Genomic DNA, 17,312 nt, shown 5'->3' on the forward strand with positions numbered 1-17,312 from the left:
ATCTTGTTTGGCTTTTTGACAGTGGGCATATATTAGCATTACTACTGTCATTAAAAATCCAATTTTAAAAAACGAGGTTGAACAATCTTAGAGACGATTCCAGCAGGATCAGACTAGGGACTGTGGCCCCTGGAGCCTCCTCGCAGATCATGTGGGCTCAGCGGCTGCTGCGGAGACACCTAAACAGCTGGGGAGCCAGGGACTAAAATGGCAGAGAGCCTGTTTAGGAGTTCCCGTGGTCCTAAGTCAAGCCACGGAGTGGACCACAGAGGTTTCCAGAGCTGCTCAAAGGAGCTGGGCAGCAAAGGTGAAGATGACTGGAGCATCTGAGGCTGGGCTGCTGGCGCCCAGAGGCCATTCACAGAGAGAGCCAATGACCACAGACCAAGGGTCAGATTGCCCACCCAGTCTGGACAGCTATGCCTGCCCCGCCCTCCTCATGGATTCTGGATGGTACTGTGGAAAACAAAGAGTGATCCCATACTGTCTCTGTCTGGCCTCCTCAACCTCCGTCTACAGCAGTCCTGATGCCTTCCTCCATTCAGGCTTTGAGACAAGAGGTGGTGTGTCAGCAGTCCATCCCTGCAGCCCAGGGGTTGGGAGAAGGTCTGATATGATTCCTGCCCTAGGCTCAATATTGTGTGTGTGTTTGTGTGTATGTGTGTCTAGGGAGTCCTCTGCAACCTCTGCCGACCCCACCACATTTGAGAAGGTATGGTGTAAGGGTTATAAGCCAGACTGCTTGGGTTTGAATTCTCAGCTCTACCACTTACTGGTTGTGTGACCCTGGGCAATTTACTTAACCTTTCTGTGCCTTACTTTCACATCTGTAAAAGAGGGATAATAACAGAACCTACCTCTTAGAGTTGTTCCAAAGATCCAATAAGTCATGTGTCTAGGTTGCTGTCTCTGCTTTCCAAGCAGGAGAGGGAGAGGGGGAGGGGGGGAGGAGAGGGGGAGGGGGAGGGGGGAGGAGAGGGGGAGGGGGAGGGGGGAGGAGAGGGGGAGGGGGAGGGGGGAGGAGAGGGGGAGGGGAGGGGGGAGGAGAGGGGGAGGGGGAGGGGGGAGGAGAGGGGGAGGGGGAGGGGGGAGGAGAGGGGGAGGGGGGGAGGAGGGGGGGGAGGGGGAGGGGAGGGGGCGGGGATGCTTCTAGTTCTCCAGAAGGGAGCTGGAACCTCTAGAGGTCTGCCACATTGGTCTCATCTCCCTCTTCTCCACCTCCCACCTAATGACACAATAATCCAGAAATACCCTCCAAAACTATGTCATTTCAACCCTCTGTCTGGAATAATCTTCCCTCTACTTCAGTTTTCTAGCACTCATTCTCTCCTTGAGGAGTCAAAACTCTGCTCAGGTGCCACTGCCTCGGGACTTCTCTGTGCCACTCATACTAAAAAGAGCCCTGCGTGGGCCTGTTTCTTGTACTTGCTGCATGCAAGTTGAGGGTGGGAGCACATTTTCGTATCCCTGCATTCGTAGGATGGCCACGGTACAAGGGCTGTTAGTGAATATTTGGTGACTAGCCTGAAGTCCAGCCTGCGTGCCTACCCTCCTGATCATCTCTTGCTCCTAAGCCCTACCGCCGTCTGACTCCAAATGTCCCCTCTGTCCGGAGACTCCCAGTAGTGCCCCAAATCTGACTGGGTTTCCTGGGGATGGGTGGAGCTAGTGTGGATCAAGCTTTGGACACTGGCTGGAGAATGGAAGACCCCCACTGACATGGGCCAGTCCCGCCTCCCAATCAGGCCATTCCCTCACCCAGGCCCGCCTTCTCCAGCCACAGCAACCTGTCCTAACATGCTTCCTACCAGAGTGATCTGAGCTACGACACAGAAGCCTAAATGGAACACACTAACATCAGAATGAGAAGAGGTAAAGCCTGGGCAACCTAAAACTTCAGAACTTGGAAAAGGCTGGAAGCCACTGGAAGGGAGACTCTCTTACACCAGCTCAGGCGGGGAGGGTGCTGGAAGGGCCAGACACTTCACCACCCTGAGGAGTGCAACAGTCCATAACCTGTCACCATCTAGCTGGTGTGGATGCACTTCCCTTTGGAGAAAGGAGTCCAGATATTACTTGTAAAAAAGAAATATTTTTTTCTTCCTTCAAATCCAGATATCACTTGTTAGAATGGAAATCTTTAACACTGTCCCTTAGCATCCAATTTTTCAATCCAATCTGTTTCTCTTAACTTGAGTCACTGTGACATTACCAAATTTTACATACAGTTATCTGTTGCTCCGTAAAGAAATACAGATGGTTTTTGTGGAAATAAACAGTCATTTATTTTAAACAATTGTAAAATAGTTTATGGAAACCAGTGGGGTAATGCATTCAAATAAATGCCACAACTGGTTGATGGGGAGCCAGGGTGCTAAATCACACTGCTGAGGAATTCAGCTGTGGGGAAGACAGTAAATCCAGAGTGACAGGATTTCCCGTGATGGCAAAGGTTTCTGACATCCAGTCCAGTACTCAAAAACCACAGCAGTTCAAACCCATTTTCCTTAACACAGCCTTGACAGCAGCGAAATTAGTGAATTTAGTCACAAGCACCTAAGAACGAAAACAAAAGGAACGAACAAAAAGGAGACTTCATTCGTCCACAGCCCTTTCTGAGTTATATAAAGCAGGGACTCCAACCTGAGTCAATGGAGAGCAAGCTTAAGGCCAACTGTTTTCAGTCGTCAGACGTTGTTATGATACAGTGGTATCTGAAGGCTTCCCTTCAAATCTGCGTATGCCAGAGGCTGGCTTGGGTAAATAATAGCCTCTCTGAACCTCAGTCTCCTCCTCTGTAAAATGAGGATGATAGTTGTATGTACTTGACAGGCTGTTGAGCAGATGCAGGGAGGCCCCAGGAGTGACAGCATTCTGTAAACAAAGCTGGTGCCAGCTGCCCTGGTGGAAGGGGGTTCTAGCCCTGGGCGGGACAGCAGGCCTCCACCAACGCCCCAAGGAAGCACCACTGACAGCGAATGGCTTGAGCCTGCCTGTGGGAAGGGGAAGAACTCCAAGCACTTTTTTGCTTCTAATTTTATAGGACAATCAACTATAAACTTGTTAACCTTCCCTTCTCAAACCTTTTCCTTGTACCTGGGTTTCCAGTGATGACACCACGAGTGTCCCAATGAATTAACTCAGTTGTTCATCAAACATCTACCGAACTCCTATCACGTGCCACACCCTGAGCTAGATGCTACAGATGCAAAGATGAGTAACACTGACTCTGGCCTTTGAGGATTCTGCACAGTGAACAAGGCCTCCCAAGTTTGGAGTACTTCTTATCCAGCCTTCCTCCTTGTTGCTGACGTTAGGTCAGCCCCCAAGTTCTGCAGACACTACCCACTCACCAAGCCTCCCTGGCATGCTTATCACCCAGCGCACAGTGACGTCTCCCACCCTGCCTCCTGGCCTCCAGCCATCCATTCCCCACCCTATTGTCAGAGGGTGCTCTCTGGAGTCAAACTCTGAAGGTTATCACTTCCGGGCTTCCAATCCTTTCACAAGCTCCCCACGGCCAACTCCTCACCCTGCTCTCCAAACAGTCTATCCATCTTACTTTCCTGTTCCTCTATGTCCTCTGTGATCCAGCCAAACTGGTCTCCTCACTATTTGGTGCACACACTCCGTGGTCTCCCACCTCCACGTCACCGCTGTGCGTTCCCTGTGCCCACACCGCCTGCTCCTCCAGTCTGTCAAATCCACATCCCTCCTCTACGGTTATTCCCCAAGTCTAATCTGGCCTCCACAATGGGCAAAAAGTTGTACCACCTAACATTCCTCTCACCTGTGGGCTCTGCTCCAGGGCAAGAGGATTTCTGCAATTCCAGGCCAACCAAAGTCAAGGCTTCCTTTCTTTTACTCTAGCCTTGGCCTTCCTGTCTCATTCAGGTAACTGCCCTTGTTCCTGGCCCAGTACTGCCCAGGACCCTGCCCCCAGGCCTGGTGTCCTGCTAGGTTCTCAGTGTGCCTCTCTGAAAATCCTGCTCGCCCAGATGCCTCCCACCTGCCTGGATTTCCTTGTTCATAAATTACACATGTAATTTATCTGAGTTCAACCACATGTGCTTGATAAAAGTAAGGGGGAAAAGAGGTGGAGACATGACCAAGACAACACCTGAAATAGTTTGGAGAATTCCACTTGCCGTGACTCAATGAGGCCCAGGAGAGTGAGTGTGAGGCAACAGTCTTATTCATCTTTGCAACTACCAGACTTGGTAAATGTGTGATGAATGACTAACTGAATTAACCAGGTGGATGGTGGTGTCTCAGTTTTCCAGTTCCTCTTACAGTGTGAGCATCTTTCTGTGCCAAGTTTGATTTTAGTATTTATATATATGTACTTTTAGTTTTCATCTGTTCTAATGCTAGTGAAAAAAAGCTAGCTGTATTGGATTTAATGAGAAAAATCACAGCACGTTGGCCTCTGACAGGCATTTTTAAGAATTTTTTTTCCTAGAGGCAATTTTGACAACAGGACTTTTGCTCACTTGTTGCCTCGGTGACTTGACCTCTCAGGACACGGCTCTGTACTGCTGTTCCTGGACGCTGAGAGCGTCGTCTCCTTCTCTGGTCCTTGCTGCCTGCACTTCCCCCTCAGTCTTTGTGGTCCTTGGGTATGGACTGCCCATCTGCCCTGCTCCCTGTTTTGGGGAGTCAGACCCTTCAGAGATCGGTTCCACCTGCCAACCCAGCTCCTCTCTGCCTGTCCACCTTCCTTCTAACCATCACTGTACCAACTAGGGCTGTGCTTCAAGTCAGGACACAAGCCTTAGTTAAGCATTTTTCTTACTGCTAGTACCCTGTCTGGCTCCGTAACACCCAAGTGGGCTCTTGCCTCAGCACCTTCCACTGGACTGGGAGGACCTTAATGGTGGGGTTCAAATCCCAGCTCCAGCAAGCTTTAAGATCTTGGGATATATAAACACCCAATGGAATACTACTCAGCCATAAAAAAGATGAAACCTTGCCTTTTGCAACAACATGGATGGACCTTGAGGGTATCATGCTAAGTGAAATCAGTCAGACGGAGAAAGACAAATACCGTACGATTTCACTCATACATGGAATTTAAAAACAAACAGAATAATAAAATAAATGAACAAACCAAACAAAAACACATAGATACAGAGAACAGAATAGGAGTTACCAGAGGGGAAGGGGGGTGTGGAGGGTGAAGCAGGTAAAGAGGGTCAACTGTATGGTGATGAATGGAAACTAAATTTCTGGTGGGGAGCTTGCTGTAGTGTATACGGAAGTAGAAATATAATGTTGTACACAAACTTATATAATGTTATAAACCAATGTTACCTTGATAAAAAAAATAAATCTTAAAGAAAAAAGACCTTGGGAAATTACTCAAGTGCTCTAGGCACTGTTTCTTTATCTCTAAATTGGAGATAATGATAATTACTAACTCATGAAGTTGTTTTATAGATTAAATGAGATAATAATGTATGTAAAGCACTTAGCCTGGCACATAGTAAGTGCTCAATAAATGGCAACTATTTATTACTATATTAATACAATTTTGCACACTTTACCATGCCAACTCTGAAGCCATCAAACAGGTAAGAAGCTGAATTACACATCCTCAAAGCCAATTGTGACTTATAACCTAAGATGTTAAAATATGCTTCTCCTTGTGCTAAAACACACAAAACAAAAAGGCAAATGCAATGGCAGTAGAGGAGGTAGAGGAGTCGTGGCTGCCAGCCATTTTCCTTTCTGGGAGTTTTCCCTTTTGTTAGATCTGTTATCTTGGAGCTGGGCTGCCCTGCTGGTTTTCCATTTGCCTTGCTAATAACAGTAAATCCAGCAGCTTCCACTGCAGCTCCTGTCTCCTTCAGCTGACTCTGAGGCCAATCAGCAATTCCTCTCTGATCAAGTCAGATGTTCCCTGGGAAGTCCTGCTGAAGACAAAATTTACGACAAAAGTTTCTCCAGATTTTAACCCTTCTGCCTATCCAGACCCAGATGCAAAGCGCTCCAGAGGAATGCTAGGTCATTCCTACATGTGCATGCCTATGTTCTCACTGATGCTTTGCTTCTCTGACAAGGGGCCTCAGACCCCTGGAAAAGCTCAAATGAGCAGCTGGGCAGACAGATGCACACATTCTGGGCCATACCTAATGTGGACTAAATTTGAGCTGGTTCTTTAGCAGCTAGAGTCTCTGCTGAACCAGGACTCAAAGCAGTCATACGCATAAAAAAAAAGCGTTATATTACAAAATTCTGAGTGTGACTGGGTCTCATAACAGTGAAATTGAAGGGAGGGGACAGGACTAATATTAACTGAGTAATAAAATAATAACAGCTAAGTGCTTGGTGTTTGACATGGATCTCGATCTAATTCTTACAACAATGCCGTGAAGAAGATACTATTATTATTCTCATTTATAGATGAGGAAAATGAAGTTCAAACAAGCTAAGAAACTCACCAAAGAGCTAGAAAGAGTAACAGGAGCAAGAGTGGAACCAGGGAGGTGTTTCTAGAACCCAGGTATTAAGCTTCAGTTAAGACTACCAACCAGCAGCCTGTGATCTAGTTGTGACCTATTTTACTGAAGAGCAAACTAAAGCAAAGGAACTCAGAATGGGAGAATGACATGACCACGGTCACCCAACTAGCAGTCACAGGGCCAGCTTTAAGCCAACAAAGGAAGCCTGCTCCTGTGTTCTACAACAGCCTACCCTGAAATAAATCCTCCAAGGGCTGCAGAGGAGAGAGCACTGCTTCAGGCTTTTGGGAGACAACGGGGTGGCACTCCACAATCTCTTCAGCTGGAGAGAGAACAATGGCTGTCAGCCGAGGCTCCAGCTCACGGGCAAAGGCAGCAGTGGAGCGGCGGCCCCCCCAGGCCCTTATGGACCTGGCACAGAAGAAGGGTCTCATTACAGGGTTTTCATTTTAAGTAAGTTCGAGCCTTCTGGGACAGCTACATTCTAGCTCAATGGGCTTTTCTACGACCTCTTTTCCACCTCTCCACAGAAGTTAGATGATACACTTAACCAGATTAGTAGATTCAGTAAACTAATTTTTGTCTCAGTTTAAAAAAAGAAAAGAAAAAAAGTGTCAAAATGTACATGTGACAGCTGTTTGGGACTCTAATGTTATGGAAAAGCAGCTGTTTTCATTTATATCTGAGATACTAGTCACCCTTAGAATGGGACAGTGTACTCAGCTAATAGCTTGTGCTTTCACCTATGGAAAATACAGGTCACAGAGACAAAATGTCGGCAAAATCACAATATAACGGTTATACTCATATAACATTTTGGTCTTAAAAGGTTTGGAAATGTTTATAAGGGGAAGCAAATATTTAATAACGATGTTCTCATAGAAAACTGACATCCAATACAATGAAATGGATTGTGGCTTTTAGGAGAAAGGAAGTTTCCAAATAGAGAAAGTCCATGTAGGTAAAGGGAAGAAAGAGAAAGCTTTCTAAGCTCTAGAATTTGAAAGTAAGCTGTCTTCTGTTTACAAATTTTTAAAACTATTCTTACTCTTATCAAAGTAACCTGTATCTACAGTTTTATAGTTACAATATAAGTCCTATAATAAAAACCAGTTAATTCCCTGCCCATCCCCGAGTCCTTCCTTACTGGTAGTTAGTTTAAACTTTTTTCGCTGTTTCTTCTGGTCCTCACTTTCACATTCTTTATTAGCATTCCTATTCAGCTGTTTCTAATGTTATTATAAATATCAGACAGTATTAACTGCCGCTACGTAAGGTGAGGATTTAACGTGTGCTCGCTCTCCCTCTCCTCTCCTCTCCTCTCCCACCCCTCTTTAGAAAGTGTCTTTCTTCCTCCTTTCCTCCCTCCCTCCCTCCCTCCCTTCCTTCCTTTCTTTCCTGTAACACAGTGTGGGCAGTAGCTTCCTCCCACAGGGCACCCTTACTCGATTATCAATACTTAAATGCCTGTTTTGGGTATACTCCTCTGGCTCCCAACACACTCATTAGAGACCCACGTTAGTAAGGGAACCTGGGAGGCAATGCTAATTTCGACTGATCTGCATTGCATTTCATTTTTATGATATTTACATTTTCATTCGATGATCTGATTCTCTAAGAAGTCTGACCTCCAATAATCAAAGTGCAGTGAATCCATTCCCAAATAGAAAGTGGGCAGCCTTGGGCCTGGGCTGGAGGGAGTGAAGCAGCTGTAGGCTGCAGACTGGCTTTCGCTACTTCTCCTTAGTTCATTCCACAAAATGTGTTAGCCACCAACTCCGGGCCAGCTATGGTGCTGGTCAGGTCCGGGGCTGGTAAACCAAAAGGAACCCATTTTTCTCCACGAAGGGCTTTCCTTTTACTCAAATGAAAGCTCGCCACCCCTATCCTAAGCTGTCTCCCAAAGGAAAGGAGGGTTCTCATCCTTTGCCTTAGTAAGGGACTCACCAACATCTGGCGAGACCGACGTATTAGGAACTTACTGGGGAGAGGCCCATGGCACCTCTGACACTAGGCCGAGTGGCTGAGGGACAGCGTTCTCTCTAGCTTCCAAGGCTGAGACATGGCCTGTGCCTCTTAATTTCCACTGTGGTCCCGGATGGAGTCGCTCAGTGTTCATGAATTCACCCAGCTCTTGCTGCCCCGTCCACTTCTCCCTGCACCAGGGAGCGGTGTTGTTAGCCAATTAGGAGATGCATGGAAACGACCTGCTGAAGTGGAAAGACTGAGGTAATGCCCTGTGCTGGGGGTGAGACGAACTCCCTTCAATTCACAAAACTGGGTCCTTTTTGTCAGAAAAAGGACAGACTAAAAGCTGGAAGTAAGATTCCCTATCAAATGCATCTTGTTGGCTTGCTTACTTTTTATTGGCCATCTCCCCACTGGGGTGAGAGCTCTCTAGGAACAGGCCTGGTCATTCTTCACCACTGCCTGCAACACAGCAGAGATTCCATAAACATTTACTGAGTGATGAGTCTGGTGCTGAACACACTGTGCTCGAGAGGTCTGCAGGACCCTCGGGATTTTTCAGACTTAAATCACACTTCGTCTTAACTTCATCGTAATTCACGTTGTTCTATTAAATGCAGTGTGCCACAAACAAAGGGTGGGGGAAGGCGGGGGTTATGATTTGGTATTTCTATGATTATGTGGTGACAGTTTTGGGGAAGATTGAGGAGTTCTAACAGACCACCTTGTATCTTTTGCAGCAGTTGGGTTTTAATAACATCTCACTGGCTTTCTGTTTGAAAAAACTGGTTCGCTGGCACAGTCGAGTCTACGCATCTTGCCGACTGGCCTGCCGTGATCAGGAGCTAGGTAACGAGCGAAGGAGGCGCCAATACGTCCTCCCCAGCCCTGCCTCCACTGCCACTCCAATGTCTTCTCCTGATTTTAAGTCATCTTTGTCTCTGGGCATTACTGTCATCGTAAGGCAGAAAAAGAAATGCCCTCACTGAAGATGATTTTTCTTTTTTCTTAACGCATTTAGAGCTGTTGCAGAAAGTCCGGTATTTGTGACGTACTCAAAAAGGAAAAGCTCATTATGGAAAGCAGTTACTGAAATTCTTAACACTGCCTTTTAAATTGCTTATGGGGAAAGACCAGCTCCACTGCCAGGCCTCGGAAAGCAGTGAGAAAGGAGTAGGTGTCTCAGGTCCCTGGCTGGTCTTGGAGAAGCCTTCTGTGGTGGGGTAACTGTTCTCAAGTGATGGTTTTTCACGGAAGATGTCTAAACTCAGTCCTGGCAGAGGAAGAGTTTTCCTCACAGCTACTAACAGGATGAACACACTAATGGCCTGCCTGAAGAAAGAGGGTCTTCTGCTTCCTCTGGGGGAGATCAAGACTCTTGGTGGAGAGAATCAAGGGGCGGAGGCAGCACCCCAAACCTCTCTGTCTGTAATCATTCACTCAAAAATCATATTGGTATTTAATTCTATTTCCTCTTTTAAATGTTTTCTGAAAAGAAGCAACAGGCTCTGTGAGCTACTCACTGTAAATACAAACGCCTGTAAAAATCACTTGTAAACATGTTTGTTACAGGCAATTATAGTTTGTTCACTTTGTCTCTAGAATCTTTGTCATAGTAAATTAAATTGCTGATATAAGCTATATGATGAATAAGCCCTGTGACCATTAACCCACCCCTAGATACATGGTTTGGGTTTTGTTAGTCAAAAATAATTAGTTGACTCTCTGGATCTAGTTTTCTCCTTGTTCAATGTAAAGGGTGCTTCCAGCAGATCCATATCCAAACAAATTCAAAGACTGGTTCTATCACAGGGTATAAGCTTTCTATAGACTTAATTCACTGGAAAACAAAAAGTACAGGCAAAGGCCAAGTCATATGGGTAGGAAAGGAAATAAATCCTAAAAAGCCAGGTTTTACAGTACGCCTAGTGTGGTAGTGGCGATAGGGATAAAGTCAGCTGATACTCACTGAGTACTGAGTACTGATTGAGTGTTTTACATGTATTTAGTCAAAAAAACAACCTTGCAAGGTAGGTAGTAGTATCCCTATTGACAGAAAAGGTAACTGAAGTTAGAAAGGTTTCACTTGCTAACTTCACAGCTTGTGTGAAAGGTACAGCTAGGGTGGGGACTTGGGCTGGTCTGGTTCCAAAGTCTATGTGCCCTTTCCATCAAATCACGCTGCCACATCCAGCTGAAGTAGGTGCACTCGTCTCTCTAGGGAGAAAAGCATACTTGCCTCCACTGAGCTGTGGACCCTGTAACCTTTGCCGATGGGAAGAAGTACAGCACAGTGGTTAGGAGTATAGACTTGGGTTTAAGTCCCAGCTCCCAGCTTACTTATGACCTTGGACAAGTCCTGCAACTTCTCTGAGCTTTAGTTTTCTCCTTTATAAAACAAAAATAACACCCAATTCAAATAGTTGTTTTAAGGTTAATTGAGATAATTTTTTAAAGTGTTTGGCCAATGGCCTAGCAAATTTTGAATATTCAGTAAGTGGTAACAATTATTATAGTCATAACCCCACATGCTACTTAAAACCAGAGGTCAATGGAAGAAACTGGGATCTCAAAGATATTTAACATATGAAGTAATGAAAGATAAAACATCCTACAAAACGAAGATTAGTGTTTTCTATGCCATAAAGACATATATTTGTAAGTTCAGAAATTTATATTAATATGAGCAGAATTTAAATTATATATTTGTAATTTTAATGAGTTCTTTCCTATTTTATTATGAACATTTTTAAACCACAAAAAAGTTGAAAGAAATGTACACTGAAAATCCATGTAACCACCACCTAGATCCTACTATTAACATTTACTATATTTGCTTTATCACGTATCTACCCATCAGTCCATCTTTTTTTAAAAAAATGTATTTCAGAGTAAGGGGCAGGTGTCAGTACGTTCACCCCTGAACACTTCAGTGTGCATAACAGTAACTGGTGCTCAACATTTGTTTAAGAATCTTTTTTCATATTTTGGTAAAATTTACATACAATGATACGCACACATCGTACAAGTACCATTTGATAGTTCTGGAAAATGCATATACCTGTGACATCAGCTCCTGTCAAGATACAGACTATTACCTTTACTCCAAAAAGTTCTCTCATCTGTGTTACATTTTAAGTGGGGAAGCTGTGGTACAGGGGAAAAAAAAAAATGGGCTCAAGAATTAAGGGATCTAGGTTCATATCTCATCTACATTACTCATTAGTAACACACACAGGTATGTACACATACACATACACAACATATACGCACACAGCTTCAGTTTTCTCGACCACAGAAAAGAGATAATGCCCATCTCACAAGGTTTCTGTAAAGATTAAATACAAAAATTCTTGAATATAATAACTATTCAGTAAATGTAACCACAGGTTACTTTCTCTCTACCCTCCCTTCCACACTCCCCGCATTTCTGAGGATGCTGTCTTCAAAGAGAAAACAGTAAGGACAAAAAAAACCCCACAACAGTTAAATGAGAGATGAAGGAAAAAGGCATCTGTCCGCATAGGCAGTCCTCTCCCGATTTATCCACTCTGACTTCAGCTAATTAAACATCTGTCTCAATGGTCTCCTCAGCAAATTAGTCATCCCCACTTTGTGACACTGATTGTTGGTTGCAGCCTTTTCCTCACTTGCCACCATTCCCAGAAACTTCTAGGAGTTTACTCACCAGGCACATGGCAAGGAATGATGCAGGGTCCCCATTAACCCCCTACCGTTGCCCTTGGTGCCAGTGCTGTTCATAATGCTGCCAGACGTGTCCTTAGATGTGCCTCCCCAAAATAAACCTGTTAAGGGGTGACAGCTTTTTTGTCTACATTTCTGATTTCCAGTATGATGCATTTTCTAAGTGCTATATATAGGTACCAGACTAAAATATTTAACCAAAAATCTGTTTTTTAAAGTAGTTTTGATAACAAAGCAAGCAGGTAACAACATAACGTCTCAAATGAGGTGAAGTGCAGTCTCATGAATTACCAGCTAGTTCTCTCTAAATGCAGAAAAAAAAAGCTTTGCTGGTGAACAAACGGCCAGGAGGCAACAAGCAAAACGACCTGGTCTGGACGCGTGCCTTTCTCTACATCCCGTGTGTGTGTTCGCGCGCGCGCACACCTGCTTGAGCTGCAAAGGGGGAGGTGGGGTGGGGAGAACTGTATCTAAACTATGGGGCACTTCTCAAAAATAGTTTCCTGAAATTAGACTTCCTCTCAATCCTTCTTCCCACTAAAACAACTAAGTGACTTAAGAACTATCTTTTAGAAAGGTTAAGTGGCTAATAAAAACATTTAAAATGCTTAATTATGCTGGAAACCTAGAAATGGAAACTAAGACTACATATTAACTGCTAACCAACGGCTTGGCAAAAGTTAAAGATTGATAACATTCAGTGTTGGAAGCGGGGGGAGGGAAGAGACGCTCTCACATACTCTTGGAGTGTCAAAGGATGGGTATAAACTTTGAGAGGCAATTTGTTTTTCTCAACATTTTAAAAAAGCAGACCTTTGACAAACAATCCCATATTTAAAACCTAGCACAAATGTGCAACAAATACTGCCACAAGATTATTCACTGAATGTTTTTTTAATACTGAAAATTTGGAAATAACCTAAAAGTCCATCAATAGAGAGCGAAGTTAAATAAATTTAACCAAAAAGATAAAAATGCAGTGGTCACTCTAATATAGAAGAATGCTTATGACATAGTATTGAGTTAAAAAAAACAAATGCAAAATCATACATATTGTATGGTGTCATTTTTAAATGACATGGATACATTTTTCATGAGTTCATTTAACAAACGCTTTTTGGGTGTCCTCTATTTGACAGGCATTCTGCTAGATGTTGGGTATTGAGTGATTTTAAAAAACCCAAAAAACATAAAACAGGGTCCTGCCCACATGAAACTTATAGCCTATATGTACACCTGAATGTGAAGTGAATTAAAAAACACCAAAGGGTTCACATTGAAGAAGAAACCTTCATTTTTCATTTCACACATCTCCAAATTTTTGTTTTCAACCACTATTTAATTTTATTAAAAAAGAAAGAAGGAAAAAACACAACTCTTTAAGAGCCTATCTTTTGCCACCACCTTGTTGTTGTTGTTGTTGTTGTTTTTCACCACCTTGTTTTAATATTAACCCCAGGAGACCTGGTGGCAGCTCCAAGCTTTTTCAATTCTCCCCCAAACTGTGCATTCAGCTCGAATAAAAGAAATCAGACTTTGCCCTGGTGTCCACCCCTCTGCTTCCTGAGCTGAGCACCACCACTGCCTCCACGCTCACCACCCGTCGGACAGAGTCCTCAAGAGCCTCCTCACTGGTGTCTCTGCCTCCTGTTCTGCGTCCTCTAATCCATTTTTATAACATGACACGTTTCCTAAAAGAAATTCTAACTATATTGCTCTCCTTGCAGTGGTTCCCCTCCTCCATCAGAGCAAAGTTCAAATTCAGCATAGTTAACAAACATGATCTGGTCCCAAAGGACCACTCGAGCCTCATCATTCCCCACCCTCCCGTCTCCTCCTACTCTACTGCTTTATTAGACTGAGCCACTTGCGGTTTCCGGAAGGCACTAAGCTCTCTCACTTTGTTCCTTCCGCCTAAATGCTCTTTCTCGTCCCTCTTCACCTGGCCAGTTTTTACTCACCTTTGGGTCTCAGCTGGAGCATTTGCTTAGGATAGTCCTCCCTGACTCCCTAAAACTGGACTAGGGCTTTCCTCCTACAATGTGCACCCAGGCCCTATATTTGTTTCCACTCAGCACTTGCATGGTACTGTGAATGGTTGTTTGTTTGTCTCCCCAGCTAAACAGTAAGCGACTCAAGGGTAAGGACCATTTCTTGGCTTCTACAAAATCCCTAGTGCCTATGTAGTGCCTGCTGCATAACTGCCCCCCAATAAATCAGTGTAGTTCTATTTCTGAGTACACTATCAGGCCTGGCCTGATCAGTTCTGTCCCTGCCTAGCTTCTGCAGCTTACCCTCTGCCCCATCCCTGCACTAGTAATTTGGAACATCTATGTTTTGTAGCTATACCTCAAAACACCTCTGCCTGGAATGTTTTTCTCACTTACCCATCTGGCAAAGTTCTAATTAATCTTCAAAAAAGCTGTCAAAGAAATTACTTACTCCAGAGCATCTTTTCTCAGCCCGCTGCCTCACCCAGTAGTTTTAAGTAGTCTCTTATCTGTGTTGCTTTAGTAGCTCATGTACCATATTTTAGTGCCTCTGAGTCTGTTTTCTCATCAGGTTTTCCACCTGATTTCTAGTACGGTGGCTGGCACGGAGCAGGCAGCATTGGATGATGACTGCTGAACTAATAAACAGGGTATCTCAGAACCCAGAGCTTTCGAGCACACACAGCTTTCTGTATGGTGCCCTTGATTCATCTTCTCAACCTCTCCCACGTTACAGCTCAGGAAAGTAAGGCTCAGAGAGGTAAGTACACGACTACACATTCAGTTTTCTTATTCTAAAATACATTTTTAAATATTTCTAAAAGCAGGATACAGTTTACAATCAATATGTACATTTAATATTCTTTCTTTCTTTCTTTTTTCCTGAAGAGCTATTATTAAATTAGTGGTGTTCTAGAATTAGTCCCTAGTGGACCCCAGGAAAGGTCCTCTGACTCCGAAATGTGTGTGCCCCCTGTACCAGCACAGAGCCTCTTGGGAGTCTATGTCTTTTCTCTTCCTTTCATTCTTTTTCTTTAATCTAATCCATGCCGGTGACTGCCCGAGATGGAGTGAATGAATAGATTTTGTGATGGAAAAGGAACTTCTGAAAGATTAGCAACTAGCAGGAAGAGTAATGCTGGTCAAATGTAGTTCTGGCGAATGACACATTTCAAGGTTTTCTGATGTGGCAGTTGCAGGAGCTCATAATACCCTTTTAAAATAACTGGGTCTCTGAAGTAGTTCCAAAAGATTTTTGCTTGAAATAAATTCTCTCAACTCCCAAGCTTTCTGGATAAAATAGTTGACTGCAATGCCATCTCTAACATGCTCTGCTCTATACTCAAGAAGATCCATCAGGAGCCTCAGATCACTCCAGCCAGGGGGAGGCTCAGGTGAGGTGACACAACAAGATAAAGAGGCAGAGCGAGGAGGCAGGAGGAATATGTAACTGGGAGATTCCGGCCTGGGTCACTTCTGATCTGTGAACATCTTAGCGGTCCTCATTTACTGTATCATTGTCCTACTGGGTCACTGGATACCAAGTATCAGGTCTTTATTTCTTATCCAACCCCCACGTGTGAGCGGCATCTGCATGACTATTTATTCTTTCATGAGGAGGAGCAGTTTTCTGCAGAAATTCCAGCCTTTTTGACAAAGAACATTTAAACAGTCCTATTTACCTTTCCTTCCTCATTTTTAAAAAGAGGATACAGTATAAGGAAAGCATATGTCTGTGTCTCTGGCTGGCAAACTACTTTCACAGAAGAAAGGTTACTGGATTTTCTGTCTTTACAATTACACAAGAAGCAGGACTCTGTTCAGTTTTATAGCCAGAAGATTCTTTAGCTAACTTTAGCCTTTGGAGAGTATTTCAGGTTAGAAGAGTGTTAGAACTGCTACTCCATCTAAAACATATGGGCTTCTCTTTTCCATAGGGCAGCTCAGGACAGGTGTATGTTGCTTTAAGAAAGCTAGACATAAAACATTAAAACTGACACCAATACAGACAAACTGTGCAATTACAAAAAGAATTCCTGGCTTTATATCCAGATTCACCACAGGGTTCCTTTAAATGCTGCACTTCCCTGATGCATTTAGATCTTAGAATCAATGAACATTTCTGTTTACAGAATTTTAAATTTGTTCTCCCATTAGGGTTCTAATAAGCAACACGGTACAATAAAAAGAGTACGGCTTTGAGGTCAAAAAAGCCTGGGCTCCAATTTAAGATTATGTCATTTACTTACTGGGGAAATCTGGGTAACTTTAACTTCTCCTAGAACTGAGGAAAGGGAGGCTGAGAGAGGAAAGAAAGTATATGATCACATGTATAGTTACCATTGTTCCTTAATTCTAAGATGCACATTTGCCCCTACTTTTTAACATTTCTAAAGTCTCATCTATAAAATAGGCACAATAAAATCTCCTTTCTAGGGGTGTTATGCAGATTAAATGAGATGCTATCTGTAAGTACATAAAGGCACTCAATAAATCAGCTCTTACCCCACTGGAATAGATCTTGGGGAAAGATCAATTTCTCCCTGACACATAAATCCCCTTAAAACATTGTTAATAAATAATAATTTGTATATAACTGTCTAGGTCTATTTGGCATGAAAGTAAGGCCTCTCGTGTGAGGTTGCAGGGAGTGAGTCAGAGACCCTGGTGCTGCCGGTTCATTCTAGCAGGTCTCTTTTGGGTATAGGCTCCGAATCCCCACCCTGGCTTCCTGGGCTCTGGGCCTGGTCTGTATTCCTGTCATACTGCAGCCATCAACTCTGTACTTCAATTCTTTTCTTTGTGTTCATATTCTCTGTATGTCCTATTCCCTCTTTGGGCCTCGGTGTATTTCACAGTGGTTAGAAGTTTAGATTTTATTCTGAATGCAACAGGAAGTCATTGAAGGGTTTGGACCAGATATAATTTGATTTATATTTTAAAAAACCTCTTTGCTGCTTTGTAGGCAAGAGACTGGAGGGGCCAAGAGCAGAGGCAGGAAAAGCAGCCAGGGTGTATTTCAACAGTCCAGGTGAGGTCTTGGTGATCTGGATTCATCCAATGGAGATGGAAAAGACTGAATTCAGGACATATTCTGGAGGTAAAAATGAGAGGACTTGCTAATAGATAGGAAGATGTGTGGAGTTAGCACAGGGAAGAATTCAAGGGTCATTTTTACTACATT

General features: G+C 43.8%; 1 protein-coding gene across 18 annotated transcripts in view; it reads right to left on the reverse strand.

Annotated features, from left to right (window-relative positions):
• MAPKAP1 (MAPK associated protein 1) overlaps window positions 1-17,312 on the reverse strand; it is a 235,613-nt gene that overhangs the window by 71,772 nt on the left and 146,529 nt on the right. Inside the window, exon 9 of one of the 18 annotated variants that reach the window (XM_082403299.1) lies at window positions 1,201-5,912. The exons of the other annotated variants lie outside the window; for them this stretch is intronic. Within the exon in view, the coding sequence (XP_082259425.1) occupies window positions 5,887-5,912 (26 nt within the window). The 3' untranslated portion in view covers window positions 1,201-5,886. Of the gene's footprint in view, window positions 1-1,200; window positions 5,913-17,312 lie in introns of those variants that run through there. 18 annotated transcript variants of the gene reach the window in all.

This window comes from Balaenoptera borealis (assembly GCF_965194805.1).
Source record: "Balaenoptera borealis genome assembly, chromosome: 8".
Taxonomy (NCBI): domain Eukaryota; kingdom Metazoa; phylum Chordata; class Mammalia; order Artiodactyla; family Balaenopteridae; genus Balaenoptera; species Balaenoptera borealis.